The sequence below is a fragment of the Leucoraja erinacea genome, unplaced genomic scaffold (genome assembly GCF_028641065.1).
Source record: "Leucoraja erinacea ecotype New England unplaced genomic scaffold, Leri_hhj_1 Leri_126S, whole genome shotgun sequence".
Taxonomy (NCBI): domain Eukaryota; kingdom Metazoa; phylum Chordata; class Chondrichthyes; order Rajiformes; family Rajidae; genus Leucoraja; species Leucoraja erinaceus.
This window is the reverse complement of record NW_026575528.1, coordinates 120,001-140,559: the sequence shown is the minus strand read 5'-3', so window position 1 is coordinate 140,559 and position 20,559 is coordinate 120,001. Positions and strand designations below refer to the sequence as shown.

The following is a 20,559-nucleotide window of genomic DNA, read 5'->3' as shown; positions in this document are numbered from 1 at the left end:
TGGCCCCTTGTTCTGGACCTCCCCAACATCGGGAACAATCTTCCTGCATCGAGCCTGTCCAACCCCTTAAGAATTTTGTAACTTTCTATAAGATCCCCCCCCTCAGTCTACTAAATTCTAGCGAGTACAAGCCGAGTCTATCCAGTCTTTCTTCATATGAAAGTCCTGACATCCCAGGAATCAGTCTGGTGAACCTTCTCTGTACTCCCTCTATGGCAAGAATGTCTTTCCTCAGATTAGGAGACCAAAACTGTACGCAATGCTCCAGGTGTGGTCTCACCAAGACCCTGTACAACTGCAGTAGAACCTCCCTGCTCCTTGTCCTGGACTTCCCCAACATCGGGAATAATCTTCCTGCATCTAGCGTGTCCAACCCCTTAAGAATTTTGTAACTTTCTATAAGATCCCCCCTCAGTCTACTAAATTCCAGCGAGTACAAGCTGAGTCTATCCAGTCTTTCTTCATATGAAAGTCCTGCCATCCCAGGAATCAGTCTGGTGAACCTTCTCTGTACTCCCTCTATGGCAAGAATGTCTTTCCTCAGATTAGGAGACCAAAACTGTATGCAATACTCCAGGTGTGGTCTCACCAAGGCCCTGTACAACTGCAGTAGAACCTCCCTGCTCCTAGACTCAAATCCTTTTGCTATGAATAATGTCTTTCCTCAGATTAGGAGACCAAAACTGTACGCAATACTCCAGGTGTGGTCTCACCAAGACCCTGTACAACTGCAGTAGAACCCCCCTGCCCCTTGTTCTGGACTTCCCCAACATCGGGAACAAACTTCCTGCATCTAGCCCGTCCAACCCGTTAAGAATTTTGTACGTTTCTATAAGATCCCCCCTCAATCTTCTCCGGGAGGGGGAAGGTGGGGAGTTAAACACTGTGGTGAGGGCCGCAGCCTTAGACATCTGACCTTTGCCGTTCCCACTCGGGTTCCCGATGGTACTGATCATCACCTCCCCGCTAGGCAGGCAGTGCGATGTGTGGGGATTTGCCAGATCGCACTTCCAGAACAGATCCGTTGGTTCGACTGTCTGTAAAATGAGAGGGACAAGGGGTCACTGTGGCGCAGAGGTAGAGTCACTGCCTTACAGCGAAAGCAGCGACAGAGACCCGTGTTCGATCCTGACCACGTTAGATTCTTTAGATTCTGAAGTAGTTCGTGAGGACTGGAGGGTAGCTAATGTAACCCCACTTTTTAAAAAGGGAGGGAGAGAGAAAACGGGGAATTACAGACCAGTTAGTCTAACATCGGTAGTGGCGAAACTGCTAGAGTCAATTGTTAACATAGAAACATAGAAATTAGGTGCAGGAGTAGAGGCCATTCGGCCCCTCGAGCCTGCACCAGCACCGCCATTCAATATGATCATGGCTGATCATCCAGCTCAGTATCCCGTACCTGCCTTCTCTCCATACCCCCTGATCCCCTTAGCCACAAGGGCCACATCTAACTCCCTCTTAAATATAGCCAATGAACTGTGTGGCCTCAACTACCCTCTGTGGCAGAGAGTTCCAGAGATTCACCACTCTCTGTGTGAAAAAAGTTCTTCTCATCTCGGTTTTAAAGGATTTCCCTCTTATCCTTAAGCTGTGACCCCTTGTCCTGGACTTCCCCAACATCGGGAGCAATCTTCCTGCATCTAGCCTGTCCAACCCCTTAAGAATTTTGTAAGTCTGCAGGTTAAAAATGTTAAAGATGGGATAGCAGCACATTTGGAAAGTGGTGAATTCATTGGACAGAGTCAGCATGGATTTACGAAAGGTAATTCATGTCTGACGAATCTTATTGAATTTTTCGAGGATGTAACTAGTTGAGTGGATAAGGCTGAACCAGTGGATGTGTTATATCTGGACTTTCAGAAGGCTTTCGACAAGGTCCCACATAAGAGATTAGCATACAAACTTAAAGCACACGGTATTGGGGGTTCAGTATTGTTGTGGATAGAGAACTGGCTGGCAGTTCTATGTTTCTATGTCTACATAGAAACATAGAAACATAGAAAATAGGTGCAGGATTAGGCCATTCAGCCCTTCGAGCCTGCACCGCCATTCAATATGATCATGGCTGATCATCCAACTCAGTATCCTGAACCTGCCTTCTCTCCATAACCGCTGATCCCTTTAGCCACAAGGGCCACATCTAACTCCCTCTTAAATATAGCCAATGAACTGTGTCCTCAACTACCTTCTGTGGCAGAGAAATCCACAGATTCACCACTCTCTGTGTGTGAAAAAAAATGATTTTCACATCTCGGTCCTAAAAGACTTCCCTCTTATCCTTAAACTGTGACCCCGAGTTCTGGACTTCCCCAACATCGGGAACAATCTTCCTGCATCTAGCCTGTCCAACCCCTTAAGAATTCTGTAAGTTTCTATAAGATCCCCCCCTCAATCTCCTAAATTCTAGCGAGTACAAGCCGAGTCTATCCAGTCTTTCTTCATATGAAAGTCCTGCCATCCCAGGAATCAGTCTGGTGAACCTTCTCTGCACTCCCTCCATGGCGATAATGTCCTTCCTCAGATTAGGAGACCAAAACTGTACGCAACTGCATGTCATAATCCAAACCAGTACAGACTTTGTTAAACGGTTACGTATTAAATATCCAGGATTCCAGGGACCCAGTTACCAAAGTTGCCGGGATCCTGCTTTATCAGTTACCTATTAACAAAGCCTCTAATTATTTATTGATATGTAAAGAGAGGAAAATGGATTGAAAGAAAGAAATTAGAAAAGTAGGAAAAACTATCAATGATACAACTTTGGAGATAGGTACATAGGTTAGAGAAGATAATTATTCATCTAGTTAGGTTCAGGCTTCAGTCGGGCCTACCTGCCAGTCCAATCTACCCCTTCAAGTAATCTATAAATGGAGACCATATTCTAGTGATATTAAAGGAGGAAAAATTAAGACGAATTTTTTTCCAAATGTAGGTCTCCAACATCTCCATGATCCACGTTCATTTAACCATATAAGAACCATAATTATTCATCTAGTATAACAATTCACAGCACGGAAACAGGCCATCTCCACCCTTCTAGTCCGTGCCGAACACATAATCTCCCCTAGTCCCATATACCTGCGCTCAGACCATAACCCTCCATTCCCTTCCCATCCATATAACCATCCAATTTATTTTTAAATGATAAAAATGAACCTGCCTCCACCACCTTCACTGGAAGCTCATTCCACACAGCTACCACTCTCTGAGTAAAGAAGTTACCCCTCATGTTACCCCTAAACTTCAGTCCCTTAATTCTCATGTCATGTCCCCTTGTTTGAATCTTCCCCACTTTCAGTGGGAAAAGCTTTTTCACGTCTACTCTCTCTTTCCCTCTCATCATTTTTAAAAACCTCTATCAAGTCCCCCCTTAACCTTCTGCGCTCCAAAGAATAAAGCCCTAACTTGTTCAACCTTTCTCTGTAACATCTTGATTGTGGGGGTTGCTAGGTGACATTAAAATCCATTCCTATCGTTACTGGGGACTGTACCTTTAAGAATCATGTATGGACAAGTCTATCTTGGGATGACATTATGTGTTGAGTGTGCGTTTTGTACTTTGTACTCTGTGTGACGAGATTAAGTCGTGGTCGCTGTGTGACAAAATTAAGTTGGGGAAAACCGATACCTGCGTGATGAGATTAAGGTGCGTTCGATACATCGTTGTTTACTCCATTGTATACAAGAATGAGGTATGGCGCTGCTTCAGGAGAGAAACTCCCTCAGACGCCTGCACTCTGTATGATCCTCTCTCAGGGAAAGGGGGAGATGCAGCGAGACCTGGGTGTCATGGTACACCAGTCATTGAAGGTAGGCATGCTGGTGCAGCAGGCAGTAAAGAAAGCGAATGGTATGTTAGCTTTCAGTGCAAAAGGATTTGAGTATAGGAGCAGAGAGGTTCTACTGCAGTTGTACAGGGTCTTGGTGAGACCACACCTGGAGTATTGCGTACAGTTTTGGTCTCCTAATCTGAGGAAAGACATTCTTCATAGCAAAAGGATTTCAGTATAGGAGCAGGGAGGTTCTACTGCAGTTGTACAGGGTCTTGGTGAGACCACACCTGGAGTATTGCGTGCAGTTTTGGTCTCCAAATCTGAGGAAGGACATTATTGCCATAGAGGGAGTGCAGAGAGAGAGGTTCACCAGACTGATTCCTGGGATGTCAGGACTGTCTTATGAAGAAAGACTGGATAGACTTGGTTTATACTCTCTAGAATTTAGGAGATTGAGAGGGGATCTTATAGAAACTTACAAAATTCTTAAGGGGTTGGACAGGCTAGATGCAGGAAGATTGTTCCCGATGTTGGGGAAGTCCAGGACAAGGGGTCACAGCTTAAGGATAAGGGGGAAATCCTTTAAAACCGAGATGAGAAGAACTTTTTTCACACAGAGAGTGGTGAATCTCTGGAACTCTCTGCCGCAGAAGGTAGTTGAGGCCAGTTCATTGGCTATATTTAAGAGGGAGTTAGATGTGGCCCTTGTGGCTAAGGGGATCAGGGGGTATGGAGAGAAGGCAGGTACGGGATACTGAGTTGGATGATCAGCCATGATCATGTTGAATGGCGGTGCTGGTGCTGGCTCGAAGGGCCGAATGGCCTCTACTCCTGCACCTAATTTCTATGTTTCTATGTTTCTATGTATTAAACATTCAGTTGGATCTAAATTTCAGTGACTGTTGTTTGTTGGGAAAATATTTCTAACACTGGGTTTTCCCAACATTTTTATATCAATTTTTTCGCCAACTTATTATCCTGTAATCAAGGAAATTTTGTTGTAAGTTTTAGATATTGTTCTGATAGGCCCAATATTTTTTAATTTAGGATCGGGATCCAGTTAGATATTAACAACTGCAGAGATCATCTTAAAAATATCCATCCAGTAATATTTTATTTTTATACAAGTTACAAAAGTATGATATTGACATTTCTCACAGATAGGAGAGATATTAGGAAAAATTCTATTTAATTTTGTTTTAGAATAATGCAATTTAGGAGATAGGATATATCTCTTTTTTTAGTCCAGATAAGCGCGGAAACAGGCCCTTCGACCCACCCAGTCCGTGCCGACCAGCGATCCCCGCACACTTACACTCCCCTGCACACACTAAGGGACAATTTAACTTCATACCAAGCCAATTGACCTACAAACCCATGCATCTGTGGGATTCTCTGCCTCAGAGGGCGGTGGAGGCCGGTTCTCTGGATGCTTTCAAGAGAGAGCTAGATAGGGCTCTTGAAGATAGCGGAGTCAGGGGGTATGGGGAGAAGGCAGGAACGGGGTACTGATTGGGGATGATCAGCCATGATCACATTGAATGGCGGTGCTGGTGCTGGCTCGAAGGGCCGAATGGCCTCTACTCCTGCATCTATTGTTTCTTATAGAAACTTACAAAATGCTTAAGGGGTTGGACAGGCTAGATGCAGGAAGATTGTTCCCGATGTTGGGGAAGTCCAGGACAAGGGGTCACAGCTTAAGGATAAGGGGGATATCCTTTAAAACCGAGATGAGAAGAACTTTTTTCACACAGAGAGTGGTGAATCTCTGGAACTCTCTGCCGCAGAGGGTAGTTGAGGCCACACAGTTCATTGGCTATATTTAAGAGGGAGTTAGATGTGGCCCTTGTGGCTAAGGGGATCAGGGGGTATGGAGAGAAGGCAGGTACGGGATACTGAGTTGGATGATCAGCCATGATCATATTGAATCAAAAGTATGATATTGACATTTCTCACAGATAGGAGAGATATTAGGAAAAATTCTATTTAATTTTGTTTTAGAATAATGCAATTTAGGAGATTTATTGTTCTGATATGCCCAATATTTTTAATTTAGGATCAGGGGGTTGGACAGGCTACTCCTGCACCTAATTTCTATGTTTCTATGTTTCTATTGTCTATTGTCTGTTGTCTTTGGAGCGTGGGAGCAAACCGCAGATCTCGGAGACGGGTCACTGGGGTGAGAACGTGCGGGCAGCTCCCGTGGTCGGGATCGAACCCGGGTCCCAGGCAGTTGCGCTACCCGCCGCTCCACGTGTCTTAACTCGGCGTCGAGCCTCCCCCGTTCCCGCGCTGCGCAACGGTTGCGCGCTGAGACGGCGGCGGTGGGAGCGAGACGGGGAGTCACCTTGTGTAGCCTTGGAGCCCGCGGATCCGTACCCACATCCACCACGTAAATCCGGGAGGAAATCAGGGCCGGCAGGATCAGGCGGTCCCGGGTTTTGGACGGGTTGCCGTAGCAACTGCTGCAGGTATTCCACCCGGAATGATGGAGTTCGTCATTCAGGTTGGGCATCGGCAAACGGTGAATGACCTGCGGAGAGAGAGAGAGTCATCAGAGTTTTTCCTTGTCTCCGTTCTAAATAGTTTACCCCTTATTCTTAAACTGTGTGTGTGTGTGTGTGTGTGGCCCCTGGTTCTGGACTCCCCCAACATCGGGAACATGTTTCCTGCCTCTAGCGTGTCCAAACCCTTAATAATCTCATATATGTTTCAATGAGATGCCCTCTCATCCTTCTAAACTCCACAGAGTGTACAAGCCCACAGCCGCTCCATTCTCCCAGCATATGACAGTCCCGCCATCCCGGGAATTAACCTGGTGAACCAACGCTGCACTCCCTCAATATCAAGAATGTCCTTCCTCAAATTAGGGGACCAAAACTGCACACAATACTCCGGGTGTGGTCTCACTAGGGCCCTGTACAACTGCAGAAGGACCTCTTTGCTCCTGTACTCAACTCCTCTTGTTATGAAGGCCAACAGGCCAAAACTGCACACAATACTCCAGGTGTGGTCTCACTAGGGCCCTGTACAACTGCAGAAGGACCTCTTTGCTCCTGTACTCAACTCCTCTTGTTATGAAGGCCAACAGGCCAAAACTGCACACAATACTCCAGGTGTGGTCTCACTAGGGCCCTGTACAACTGCAGAAGGACCTCTTTGCTCCTATACTCAACTCCTCTTGTTATGAAGGCCAACAGGCCAAAACTGCACACAATACTCCAGGTGTGGTCTCACTAGGGCCCTGTACAACTGCAGAAGGACCTCTTTGCTCCTATACTCAACTCCTCTTGTTATGAAGGCCAACAGGCCAAAACTGCACACAATACTCCAGGTGTGGTCTCACTAGGGCCCTGTACAACTGCAGAAGGACCTCTTTGCTCCTATACTCAACTCCTCTTGTTATGAAGGCCAACAGGCCAAAACTGCACACAATACTCCAGGTGTGGTCTCACTAGAGCCCTGTACAACTGCAGAAGGACCTCTTTGCTCCTATACTCAACTCTTACATAGAAACATAGAAATTAGGTGCAGGAGTAGGCCATTCGGCCCTTCGAGCCTGCACTGCCATTCAATATGATCATGGCTGATCATCCAACTCAGTATCCCGTACCTGCCTTCTCTCCATACCCCCTGATCCCCTTAGCCACAAGGGCCACATCTAACTCCCTCTTAAATATAGCCAATGAACCGGCCTCAACTACCCTCTGTGGCAGAGAGTTCCAGAGATTCACCACTCTCTGTGTGAAAAAAGTTCTTCTCATCTCGGTTTTAAAGGATTTCCCCCTTATCCTTAAGCTGTGACCCCTTGTCCTGGACTTCCCTAACATCGGGAACAATCTTCCTGCATCTAGCCTGTCCAACCACTTAATAATTTTGTAAGTTTCTATAAGATCCCCTCTCAATCTCCTAAATTCTAGAGAGTATAAACCAAGTCTATCCAGTCTTTCTTCATAAGACAGTCCTGACATCCCAGGAATCAGTCTGGTGAACCGTCTCTGCACTCCCTCTATGGCAATAACTCCTCTTGTTATGAAGGCCAACAGGCCAAAACTGCACACAATACTCCAGGTGTGGTCTCACTAGGGCCCTGTACAACTGCAGAAGGACCTCTTTGCTCCTATACTCAACTCCTCTCGCTATAAAGGCCAACCTGCCATTCGCTTTCTTCACCGCCTGCTGTACCTGCATGCTTACTTTCAGTGACTGGTGAACAAGGACCCCCAGATCCCGTTGTACTTCCCCTTTTCCCAACTTGACGCCATGTAGATAGTAATCTGCCTTCCTGTTTTTGCTACAGGAGTGGATAACGTCACATTTATCCGCATTAAACTGCCTCCTTTGGCCAGACCCTTAATAATGATATATGTTTCAATAGGATCCCCTCTGATCCCTCGAAATTCCAGTGTGTACAAGCCCAGCCGCTCCTGAGCGGAGGAAAGCGTGTAGTTATGCGGCGCGCGCTGTCGGGATGGAACCCGTGTCTCTGTTCTGCGTCCCATCTCAACGTCACTTACCTGGGAGTAGGTGGGCGATTTGGGATCCACATCTACCGTTGCCAAGTAGTCTGGTTTGTTGACATCCGTGTTTCGGTAGATGCAGGGCAGGTAGAAAATCTCCTCCCGTGGCCCTTTTGGAGATGAAAAACAAAACCCAGAATGTTACCATCCACAATCTGTGATTCCGCTGAGACCGTGGGGACTTATTGACGAGGCGATAGACAATACGTGCAGGAGTAGAGGCATCCCGGGAATCAGTCTGGTGAACCTTCTCTGTACTCCCTCTATGGCAAGAATGTCTTTCCTCAGATTAGGAGACCAAAACTGTACGCAATACTCCAGGTGTGGTCTCACCAAGACCCTGTACAACTGCAGTAGAACCTCCCTGCTCCTGTACTCCAGGTGTGGTCTCACCAAGACCCTGTACAACTGCAGTAGAACCTCCCTGCTCCTGTACTCCAGGTGTGGTCTCACCAAGACCCTGTACAACTGCAGTAGAACCTCCCTACTCCTATACTCCAGATGTGGTCTCACCAAGACCCTGTATACACGTGACTGTGCCTGTATGTTTCCACAAACACACACATGTTGGAAACACCCTTGCATGTGTGCAGTGTGTATCGTATCTCGGCCAGCATGCAAGCATCTTTCCAATAGATAACAACTTCGAGGCTACAAATGCAGTCAAACAGGAGGATCATGTTAGAGCAAATAACACCCTGTGCGTTTTTTTTCAAATATTATTATTTTTTTAAATTTTAAATCAAGACATTTTTCTCAATCATTAAAAATAATATTTACAATACGATAAAGCAAAAGAGAACCCACCACCATAATACAAGACAAACAAATATACTAAATAAACTACTTGTTTACAAGAAACAACTATCTTGTTAAGTGCACGGGACGTGGTACTTTTCTAGCACCCTCCGGGCGTTGGTGTGCCCTGGAAAAGGCGCAGGCAGCTTGCTTGGGCAGTGCCTAGGTAACACCCTGGTTAGCACGCACACTTGGAGTATTATAGACAATAGAGAATGGGCACAGGAGTAGGCCGTTCAGCCCTTCGAGCCAGCACCGCCATTCAATGTGATCATGGCTGATCTTCCACAATCACTACCCCGTTCCTGCCTTCTCCCCATATCCCCTGACTCCGCTATCCTTAAGAGCCCTATCTAGCTCTCTCTTGAAAGCATCCAGAGAACCAGCCTCCACCGCCCTCTGAGGCAGAGAATTCCACAGACTCACCACTCTCAGTGAGAAAAAGTGTTTCCTCGTCTCCGTTCTAAATGGCTTACTCCTTATTCTTAACGTCTGATCAGGACAAGGGGTCACACAGTTTAAGGATAAGGGGGATATATTTTAGGACCGAGATGAGGAAAACATTTTTCACACACACAGAGAGTGGTGAATCTGTGGAATTCTCTGCCACAGAAGGTAGTTGAGGCCACACAGTTCATTGGCTATATTTAAGAGGGAGTTAGATGTGGTCCTTGTGGCTAAAGGGATCAGGGGGTATGGAGAGAAGGCAGGTACAGGATACTGAGTTGGATGATCGGCCATGATCATATCGAATGGCGGTGCAGGCTCGAAGGGCCGAATGGCCTCTACTCCTGCACCTATTTTCTCAAGTCAAGTCAAGTTTATTTGTCACATACACATACGAGATGTGCAGTGAAATTCTATGTTTCTATGTGTGTGGCCCCTGGTTCTGGACTCCCCCCAACATCGGGAACATGTTTCCTGCCTCTAGCGTGTCCAAACCCTTAATAATCTTGTATGTTTCAATAAGATATCCTCTCATCCTTCTAAACTCCACAGAGTGTACAAGCCCACAGCCGCTCCATTCTCTCAGCATATGACAGTCCCGCCATCCCGGGAATTAACCTGGTGAACCTACGCTGGGCTCCCTCAATAGCAAGAATGTCCTTCCTCAAGTTAGTGCCAAGTCAGTGGATATTATTAAGGCAGAGAGAGAGAGAGAGAGAGAGAGAGAGAGAGAGAACCTACACTGCACTTCCTAATTTCTCAACAGGTCTATAGTTGACAGAGTCTGAGTTGGAGCTCACCTTTCATTGCTGCGAGCGGACTGCTATACCCTGGACCACATGAGCCACATTTGCCAGCTGTGGAGAGAAGGCATTGTATCATCAGTTGAATCTCCATCACATTCATATATACACAGAAAATAGGTGCAGGAGTAGAGGCCATTCGGCCCTTCGAGCCTGCACCAGCTCCGCCATTCAATATGATCATAGAAACATAGAAACATAGAACATTTTTTTCAAGGGACGTTCAATGCCTTCATAGAAATATAGAAAATAGGTGCAGGAGTAGAGGCCATTCGGCCCTTCGAGCCAGCACCAGCACTGCCATTCGATATGATCATGGCTGATCATCCAACTTAGTATCCCATCCCTGCCTTCTCTGCATACCCCCTGATCCCTTTAGCCACAAGCCACATCTAACTCCCTCTTAAATATAGCCAATGAACTGTGTGGCCTCAACTACCTTCCGTGGCAGAGAATTCCACAGATTCACCACTCTCTGTGTGGGAAAAAAATGTTTTTCTCATCTCGGTCCTAAAAGATTTCCCCCTTATCCTTAAACTGTGTGTGTGGCCCCTTGTTCTGGACTTCCCCAACATCGGGAACAATCTTCCTGCATCTAGCCTGTCCAACCCCTTAAGGATTTTGTACGTTTCTATAAGATCCCCCCTCAATCTTCTAAATTCTAGCGAGTACAAGCCGAGTCTATCCAGTCTTTCTTCATATGAAAGTCCTGACATCCCAGGAATCAGTCTGGTGAACCTTCTCTGTACTCCCTCTATGGCAAGAATGTCTTTCCTCAGATTAGGAGACCAAAACTGTATGCAATACTCCAGGTGTGGTCTCACCAAGACCCTGTACAACTGCAGTAGAACCTCCCTGCTCCTAGACTCAAATCCTTTTGCTATGAAGAATGTCTTTCCTCAGATTAGGAGACCAAAACTGTACGCAATACTCCAGGTGTGGTCTCACCAAGACCCTGTATACACGTGACTGTGCCTGTATGTTTCCACAAACACACACATGTTGGAAATACCCTTGCATGTATGCAGTGTGTATCGTATCTCGGCCAGCATGCACGCATCTTTCCAATAGATAACAACCTCGAGGCTACAAATGCAGTCAAACAGGAGGATCATGTTGGAGCAAATAACACCCTGTGGGTTTTTTTTCGAATATTATTATTTTTTTAAATTTTAAATCAAGACATTTTTCTCAATCATTAAAAATAATGTTTACAATACGATAAAGCAAAAGAGAACCCACCACCATAATACAAGACAAACAAATATACTAAATAAACTACTTGTTTACAAGAAACAACTATCTTGTTAAGTGCACGGGACGTGGTACTTTTCTAGCACCCTCCGGGTGTTGGTGTGACCCCGGAAAAGGCGCAGGCAGCTGGCTTGGGCAGTGGCTAAGTAACACCCTGGTTAGCACGCACACTTGGAGTGTGATAGACAATAGACAATGGGCGCAGGAGTAGGCCGTTCAGCCCTTCGAGCACCAGCACCGCCATTCAATGTGATCGTGGCTGATCATCCCCAATCACTACCCCGTTCCTGCCTTCTCCCCAAATCCCCTGACTCCGCTATCTTTAAGAGCCCTATCTAGCTCTCTCTTGAAAGCATCCAGAGAACCGGCCTCCACCGCCCTGTGAGGCAGAGAATTCCACAGACTCACCACTCTCTGTGTGAAAAAGTGTTTCCTCGTCTCCGTTCTAAATGGCTTACTCCTTATTCTTAAACTGTGTGTGTGTGTGTGTGTGTGTGTGGCCCCTGGTTCTGGACTCCCCCCAACGTCGGGAACATGTTTCCTGCGTCTAGCAGAACCAGGGGCCACACACACAGTTCAAGAACAAGGGGTCGGCCATTTAGAACGGAGACGAGGAAAGACATTTTCTCACAGAGAGAGTGGTGAGTCTGTGGAATTCTCTGCTTCAGAGGGCGGTGGAGGCCGGTTCTCTGGATACTTTCAAGAGAGAGCCAGATAGGGCTCTTAAACTGGGTGCAACCCGAAACGTCACCCACCCAGTGAGTTACTCCAGCTTTTTCATAATGATAAGGAAACAGGCAACAGGTGCAGGAGTAGGTCATTTAACTCTTCGAGCCAGCACCGCCATCCACCGTGACCACGGCTGATCGTCCCCAATCAGGACCCCGTTCCTGCCTTCTCCCCATATCCCCTGACTCCGCTATCTTTAAGAGCCCTATCCAGCTCTCTCTGGAAGAATTCTCTGCCTCCACCGCCCTCTGAGGCAGAGAATTCCACAGACTCACCACTCTCTCTGTGAGAAAAAGAGACAGCTGTCTCTGACATATAATAATCAGACAGATGAACACACAATCATACTCTATTTTGTGTGTATCTTGGCTTTAAAGCCAGCAACTGCAGTTCCCTCCGACATACCTTACGTTTTCCTGGATTAGTCTGCAAGGAGATCTATTAACAATTAGTTATCAAACATAAGGCGCTGTCAAGAATATCTAAAGTCCTGTGCAGTGCGGAGCTTGTATTAAAGCTTTTTCAACATATAAAGGCCCCTGCCCCACGAAGTGAGTTTTCCCAACCGCTCTCCCGAGTTTTAAAATAAATCAAACTCGTGGTAAATTTGTCACGAGTATTTTTTTACAGTTGAAAAGAGTTACCGCGTTTCCCGAGTTCCCGCCATTAGCGCTACGAGCCGCCCACGAGCTCCAACGTACCCGCTACGTACATTCTCCGAGTTCCATTCAGGGGGAAAACTCGGGAGAACTCTTGGGACAAGTGGGACGGGGCCTGAACGCAGAATTTCAACAAACTTACCCATACTCTCTCTCTCTCTCTCTCTCTCTGCGAATGCAGGACAATCTTGCTTTCCAAGTCAAAAAACCGTTCGGGGAAGGCACAGAGACAGAACAGGGTTGGACTGTGACCAACTGTGAGACTCTGTGCCAAGGCAACTCTGGAAGGTTGAAGTTCTGGCTCCAATGCTGCAAAGTACACAGACTAATCAACATCATCGTCAGGGGAGGGATCGTGAAAGGGCAGCCAGTTTTACAATTGGCTTTAACTCTTTCCAATGCTTCTTCACCCAGTGTCATGTTCGATAAAGGCAGTAAAGAAAGCGAATGGTATGTTAGCTTTCATTGCTAAAGGATTTGAGTATAGGAGCAGAGAGGTTCTACTGCAGTTGTACAGGGTCTTGGTGAGACCACACCTGGAGCATTGCGTACAGTTTTGGTATCCAAATCTGAGGAAGGACATTATTGCCATAGAGGGAGTGCAGAGACGGTTCACCAGACTGATTCCTGGGATGTCAGGACTGTCTTATGAAGAAAGACTGGATAGACTTGGTTTATATTCTCTAGAATTTAGAAGATTGAGAGGGGATCTTATAGAAACTTACAAAATTCTTAAGGGGTTGGACAGGCTAGATGCAGGAAGATTGTTCCCGATGTTGGGGAAGTCCAGGACAAGGGGTCACAGCTTAAGGATAAAGGGGAAATCCTTTAAAACCGAGATGAGAAGAACTTTTTTCACACAGAGAGTGGCGAATCTCTGGAATTCTCTGCCACAGAGGGTAGTTGAGGCCAGTTCATTGGCTATATTTAAGAGGGAGTTAGATGTGGCCCTTGTGGCTAAGGGGATCAGGGGGTATGGGGAGAAGGCAGGTACGGGATACTGAGTTGGATGATCAGCCATGATCATATTGAATGGCAGTGCAGGCTCGAAGGGCCGAATGGCCTACTCCTGCACCTATGTTTCTATGTTTCTATAAATCAACGGATTCAGGCAGCAGAGGTCGATTCACTGAGCAATTTATGACACACAGGGAGATGGCTGCCCTGCCGACAGTCTGTTCGTTTTTCCATTCTTTTTGTTATTTTTTAGTGCTTGTTTTAATGTTCTTCGGTTTGTTTTATGTGCGGGGGGATCGGGAGGAAATTATTTTTTCAAGTTTCTTCCCTTCCCGGAGATTTGATCGATTTTCCGGATCGCATGCTCCGTGTTCTGCGGCCTACCATCGATGGAGCTGGAGCTGGAAACATCCTCGGACTGACTTAACATCGGAGCGGATCCCTTGCCCGGGATCGCTCCCTCCGCAGACTTTACCATCAAGAGCTCGCAGTCTTCGGGAGAGGCCTAGTTGGGTCTCTAACGCCGCGGAAGGTTCGAACAGCCCCGACGCGAGGTTGGATCGCCCGGCGCGGGGGAGCTGACATCCCCCTCCCCCGATGCGGGAGCTGATCGCCTCGTGCGCGGAGGGCCCGAATGCCACCGGCTACAGGAGTCAAGATCATCCCGTCAACTGGGCCTCGAGGCCCACGACCAAGGATGAACTACGGGAACGACTTGAACTATATTTCGCCTTCCATCACAGTGAGGAATGTGGAGGAGTCACTGTGGTGGATGTTGATGTTAAAATATGTTTTTGAAGTGATCTGTTGCTTTTAATTATATGACCTGACCTGACAAATGAAATTCCTCGTAAGTTACCAAACATACTTGCTGAATGAAGTGTGATTCTGATTCTGACATCCCTCCCTCTCCCGCTCTAGACGTGCCCGCGAGTTGGGGGCTATGCATGAGTGGATAAGGCGGGGGATGGCGTAAAAGGAGAGAATTAAAAATATTAATATAATATCAAGGGGGGTGGTTGGTGTGTGTGTGTGTGGGGGGGGGTGGCTAGTGAGTGTGTGATGCCACAGGCCGCCCCCCCACCCTCATTGCAACCGCGCTGTGAGGGGACAGGACCCAACGGGTCCCACATGGTCTGGTATAATATAAAACCTTCATTATTCTCAGCTTGCATCAATAAACCTATAGCTCTTGAAGAGACCTTTACTTTGAAAGGGTTTTACTGGAATAATAAAGTTGTTATGGTGAGCACGATATTCTCCAGTGTCCAACTTCCATTATACTTGTGAATGTTTTGTGTTTGCGAGATGATTATCTTTCGCAAGGTCTCTTAGGAACGCAAACTTTGGCATTCTAGTTAAATCACTTCACGGAACGGCCCCATGCTGCTTTCTGGGAATTCAAGATACAAGATACATTTAATTGTCATTTGGACCCCTTGAGGTCCAAACGAAATGCCGTTTCTGCAGCCATACATTACAAACAAATAGACCCAAGACACAACATAATTTACAAAAACATCCATCACATTGCTGTGATGGAAGGCCAAAAACACTTATCTCTCCACTGCACTCTCCCCCCCCCACGATGTCAGAGTCAAAGTCAAAGCCCCCGGCTGGCGATGGCGATTGTCCCGCGGCCATTAAAGCCACGCCGGGTGGTGCGAGGTCGCACACCGGGTCTTGGTGTTAGAGCCCCCGGCGTGCGCTCGCAGAGTCCCGAGGCCATTCCAGCCGCGCGGGGTGGTGCTGTAAAGGCCCCGCTCCAGGATCTCTTCGACCCCGCACTCGGGCGGGGGAAGTCGCCATTGCGGGAGCCCTGAAAAGCGGTCTCCCTCCAGGGACCCGCGGGCTCCCGGCGCCGCCGTCCACAGACCCGTCGTTGGAGCCTCCGACTCTCCGGTGGTAGCAGCAGCAGCAGCAGCAGCATCAGCGCTCCTCCACCGCTCCACCCGCTCCGGACTCGGCCAGCCCCGCGACGGTGAGGTGAGTCGTAGCACCAGAGTCCCCGGCTTCTTCCTGTTGGAGGCCGCTCCTCGTTGCGGCCCCAACGACAACGGAAACCCGACGAAAAAAGGTCGGGTCTCCAGTGCAGGGAGAGATTTAAAAAGTTTCCCCCCCCCTCCCACCCCACCCCCACAATCTTTGAAAGGCAGGGTTTCAAGGTCACCAACTCATTCAGCGGGACCCGGGTTCGATCCCGACCACGGGCGCTGTCTGTACGGAGTTTGCACGTTCTCCTCGTGACCTGCGCGGGTTTTGCCCGAGATCTTCGGGTTCCTCCCACGCTCCAAAGGCGTGCGGGTTTTGTAAGTTAATTGGCTTGGTGTAAAATGTGAACATTGTCCCTAGTGGGTGTAGGATAGTGTTAGTGGTCGGCCTGGGTCGAAGGGCCTGTTTCCGCGCTGGATCTCTAAACTAAACTAAATTAAACTCCAAAGATGTGCCTGTGCGGGTTTGTAGATTAATTGGCTTCGGTAAAAAAGAAATTTGTTACCCTCAGTGTGTAGGATAGTATCGCTGGTTGGGGCGGTCTCGGTGGGCTGAAGGGCCTGTTTCCATGCTGTATCTCCAAAGTCTAATTTTACTCTGCGGGAGTCCATTGAAATTGCTCAGCCACAGTTAATAGGGATATTTGTGCAATGAGACGCTATTGTGGAAAGGGTCAAGAACTTCAAATTCCTGGGCGTGTACATTTCCGAAGATCTTTCCTGGCCCCAGAACACTGATGCAATTATAAAGGGAGCACAACAGCGCCTCTACTTCCTGAGAAGATTACGGAGAGTCGGTTTGTCGAGGAGGACTCTCTCGAACTTCTACAGGTGCACAGTGGAGAGCATGCTGACCGGTTGCATCGTGGCTTGGTTCGGCAACTTGAGCGCCCAGGAGCGGAAAAGACTACAAACAGTAATAACCACTGCCCAGTCCATCATCGGCTCTGAACTCCCCACCATCGAGGGGATCTATCGCAGTCGCTGCCTCAAAAAGGCTGGCAGCATCATCAAGGACCCACACCATCCTGGCCACACACTCATCTCTCCGCTGCCATCAGGTAGAAGGTACAGGAGCCTGAAATCTGTTACATCCAGGTTCAGGAATAGCTCCTTCCCCACAGCCATCAGGCCAACAAACAGACTCTGAACTATAACTCCTATTGCACTTTATCTGCTTGCGGGAGTGTATATAAATACCCCCCCCCCCCCCCCCCCACATTAACGGGACGGAGGTGGAACGTGTTTCTAGCTTCAGGTTCCTGGGAGTCAACATCTCCGGTGACCTCTCTTGGACCCACAATACCTCAACTCTGATCAAGAAGGCTCATCAGCGTCTCTTCTTCCTGAGGAGACTGAAGAAGGTCCATCTGTCTCCTCAGATCCTGGTGAACTTCTACCGCTGCACCATCGAGAGCATCCTTACCAACTGCATCACAGTATGGTATGGCAACTGCTCTGTCTCCGACCGGAAGGCATTGCAGAGGGTGGTGAAAATTGCCCAACGCATCACCGGTTCCTCGCTCCCCTCCATTGAGTCTGTCCAAAGCAAGCGTTGTCTGCGGAGGGCGCTCAGCATCGCCAAGGACTGCTCTCACCCCAACCATGGACTGTTTACCCTCCTACCATCCGGGAGGCGCTACAGGTCTCTCCGTTGCCGAACCAGCAGGTCGAGGAACAGCTTCTTCCCGGCGGCTGTCACTCTACTCAACAACGTACCTCGGTGACTGCCAATCACCACCCCCCCCCCCCCCCCCCCCCCCCCCCGGACACTTATTATTATTTTTATTCAAATCGTTTGCTATGTCGCTCTTCCAGGGAGATGCTAAATGCATTTCGTTGTCTCTGTACTGTACACTGACAATGACAATTAAAATTGAATCTGAATCTGAATCTGAATATATATAAGGTCTATGCTATATAGACACACTGAACTGTTCTGTAGTTTTGCTTACAATATTGTGTTGTGCTGCAGCAAGCAAGAATTTCATTGTCCTATCTGGGACACATGAGAATAAACTCTCTTGACTTGACTTGACTTGACTAGTGTATATGTAGCATGTCATTAAAACAAGGTTAATTCCCGGGATGGCGGGACTGTCATATGCTGAGATAATGGAGCGGCTGTGGGCTTGTACACTCTGGAGTTTAGAAGGATGAGAGGGGATCTCATTGAAACATATAAGATTATTAAGGGTTTGGACACGCTAGAGGCAGGAAACATGTTCCCGATGTTGGGGGAGTCCAGAACCAGGGGCCACACACAGTTTAAGAATAAGGGGCAAGCCATTTAGAACGGACACTTTTTCTCACAGAGAGTGGTGAGTCTGTGAGTGGAGGCTGGTTCTCTGGATACTTTCAAGAGAGAGCTAGAAAGGGCTCTTAAAGAGAGAGCTACATAGGGCTCTTAAAGATAGCGGAGTCAGGGGATATGGGGAGAAGGCAGGAACGGGGTACTGATTGTGGATGATCAGCCGTGATCACATTGAATGGCGCTACTGGTGCTGGCTCGAAGGGCTGAATGGCCAACTCCTGCACCTATTGGCTATTGTCATGATCACATTGAATGGCAGTACTGGCTAGAAGGGCCGAATGGCCAACTCCTGCAGCTATTGGCTATTGTCTATTGAACTCCTGCACCTTGAACTTGCAGCCTGGGGAATTTGATTGACGTGCAGAGGTGAGTGTATGGGACAGGGGAGCTAAATAACTGGGAACTTAAATAACATAAGCAAACGATCAGAGTCAACAAGTAGGAGTAGTTTGCAAGTAAGAGCAGCGTTGGGTGACTTTAAGAGTGGAGTTGCATGGAGTTTGAGAGTTTTATTGAAGATTTGCTGTCTCTTGCTCCCCCCCCCCCCCCCCGCTCTCAAAGTGCCGAGACCCGACCGCACCACATCATGATTAGGGGGGGGGTGAATAAAATAAAAGATAACGAGGGAGGATTAAAGATAATAAAACACCCAGTTTGGACAGATAAGTGCAGTTAAAGTTATAAATGGCAGTAGTGAGTGGAATGGTGGTTTGAGGAGGGATTTGAGGGTTTATTTAAGAGGTGATTATTTCTGTCCCCCCCCCCGGGACCTCAAATGGCCGAGTCCAGACCGCACCACATCCAGACACGGGGGGGGTTAAGTATAATAAAAGTGGTTTAAAAAATCGGATTAAAGAGAAGGGAGGAAAATTCGGACCTAAAAACAGAATATCATAACCATATATATAATAGATACAGGGAACACCTCTTAATCTTCACAGATGGATCAAATGACCCAGTAGCTGAAACAACAGGAGCAGCTGTGGTAGTGCAAGGGTTGAATGTTGAGATTTGCAAAAGAACAAATAACTATTTGACAGTATATACAGTGGAACTGTACGCTATTTTGATGGCAGTTTGGTGGATCAAACAGGTGCAACCATGCAAAATATTAATTTGTAGCGACTCATTGTCTGCAATCCAGAGTATTGGGTCTGGTGCATCCCATAGGCGGCCTGGCCTAGTGTATGAAATTCTACTACTATTAAGCCAAGTAACAAGGAAGGGCAGTGACGTGACTTTGTTGTGGGTCCCAGCACACATTGGTGTGCTAGGAAATGAGAAAGTGGATAAATTAGCAAAAGAGGCCGTTAAAAAAGAGAACATAGAGGTAAACCTACAATTATCCAAATCTGAAGGAAGACACATTGTGTGGAAGAAAATAAATCAGGAATGGCAACAATACTGGGAACAGGAGACAAAGGGGAGACACCTCTATTCGCTACAAAACAGAGTGGGCATTACAGCAAGAAGAGGGGGAACAGGAAGTATTAACAAGATTGAGGATAGGACACACCCACCTGAACAGCACATTAAAAATGTTGGGAAAACACCCTACTGGGATGTGTGAGGAATGCCATCAGCCGGAAACAGTTCAGCATGCTCTAGTTGCATGTAGAAGATATGCAACAGAAAGAAGAGTTTTGATCAATGAAATGAAGAAAATTGGAATGACAGATATATCAGAAAAGAACATTCTAGAGTATGGAGGGGAAGGAAAAGGAGTAAATTTGTTGTTTAATTTCTTGAGGGCCTCTGGCCTTATAAAAAGGAAATAATGTAAAGACATGAGGACTGTGGAGTGAAGCCAGAAGGTGGCAGCAATGCAACATTGTGGATGCCGGCTGCCGTAAAACTCCAAAGAAGAAGAAGAACAAATAAGTGTAAATTAGATTTTTTTTTATTTTTTTTTTTTTATTTCAAAATAGACTTTATTCATTGATAAATATATACAATTCCTGAACCATTCAAACAAACAAAATTCATCCGACATTTTCGGGGACTATACAAGTTTTTTTCAGTACAATTTTTTTACATTTTTCAAATTTCACCAAACAGTCCCCCACCCGTGCCACTCTGTGGCCCCCTGGCGTGGGATACCTTCCCTTAATTTAATTTGAGGGGCGTCTCCACCATACCGTGCCCCCCATGTCCAGCAGCGGAAGGACCCTAGACTGTGGCCCTCCCCCACCGAGCCTTGGCGTTGGCTGCACCAAGCTTCAGCGAGTCCCTTAGCACGTACTCCTGCAGTCTGCAGTGGGCCAGTCGGCAACATTCCCTGACGAACATCTCGCTCTGCTGGGTGGTGAGC

At 47.3% G+C, this 20,559-nt stretch overlaps 1 protein-coding gene across 1 annotated transcript in view; it reads right to left on the bottom strand.

Moving 5' to 3' along the window:
• The window catches only part of selenbp1 (selenium binding protein 1), a 37,871-nt gene extending 17,741 nt beyond the window's left edge, over positions 1 to 20,130 (bottom strand). Inside the window, 5 exon segments of the mRNA XM_055665476.1 lie at positions 917 to 1,037; positions 6,124 to 6,309; positions 8,294 to 8,406; positions 10,342 to 10,398; positions 19,769 to 20,130. Of these exon segments, the coding sequence (XP_055521451.1) occupies positions 917 to 1,037; positions 6,124 to 6,309; positions 8,294 to 8,406; positions 10,342 to 10,398; positions 19,769 to 19,781 (490 nt within the window). The 5' untranslated portion in view covers positions 19,782 to 20,130.
• Positions 20,131 to 20,559: the final 429 nt, after the last annotated feature.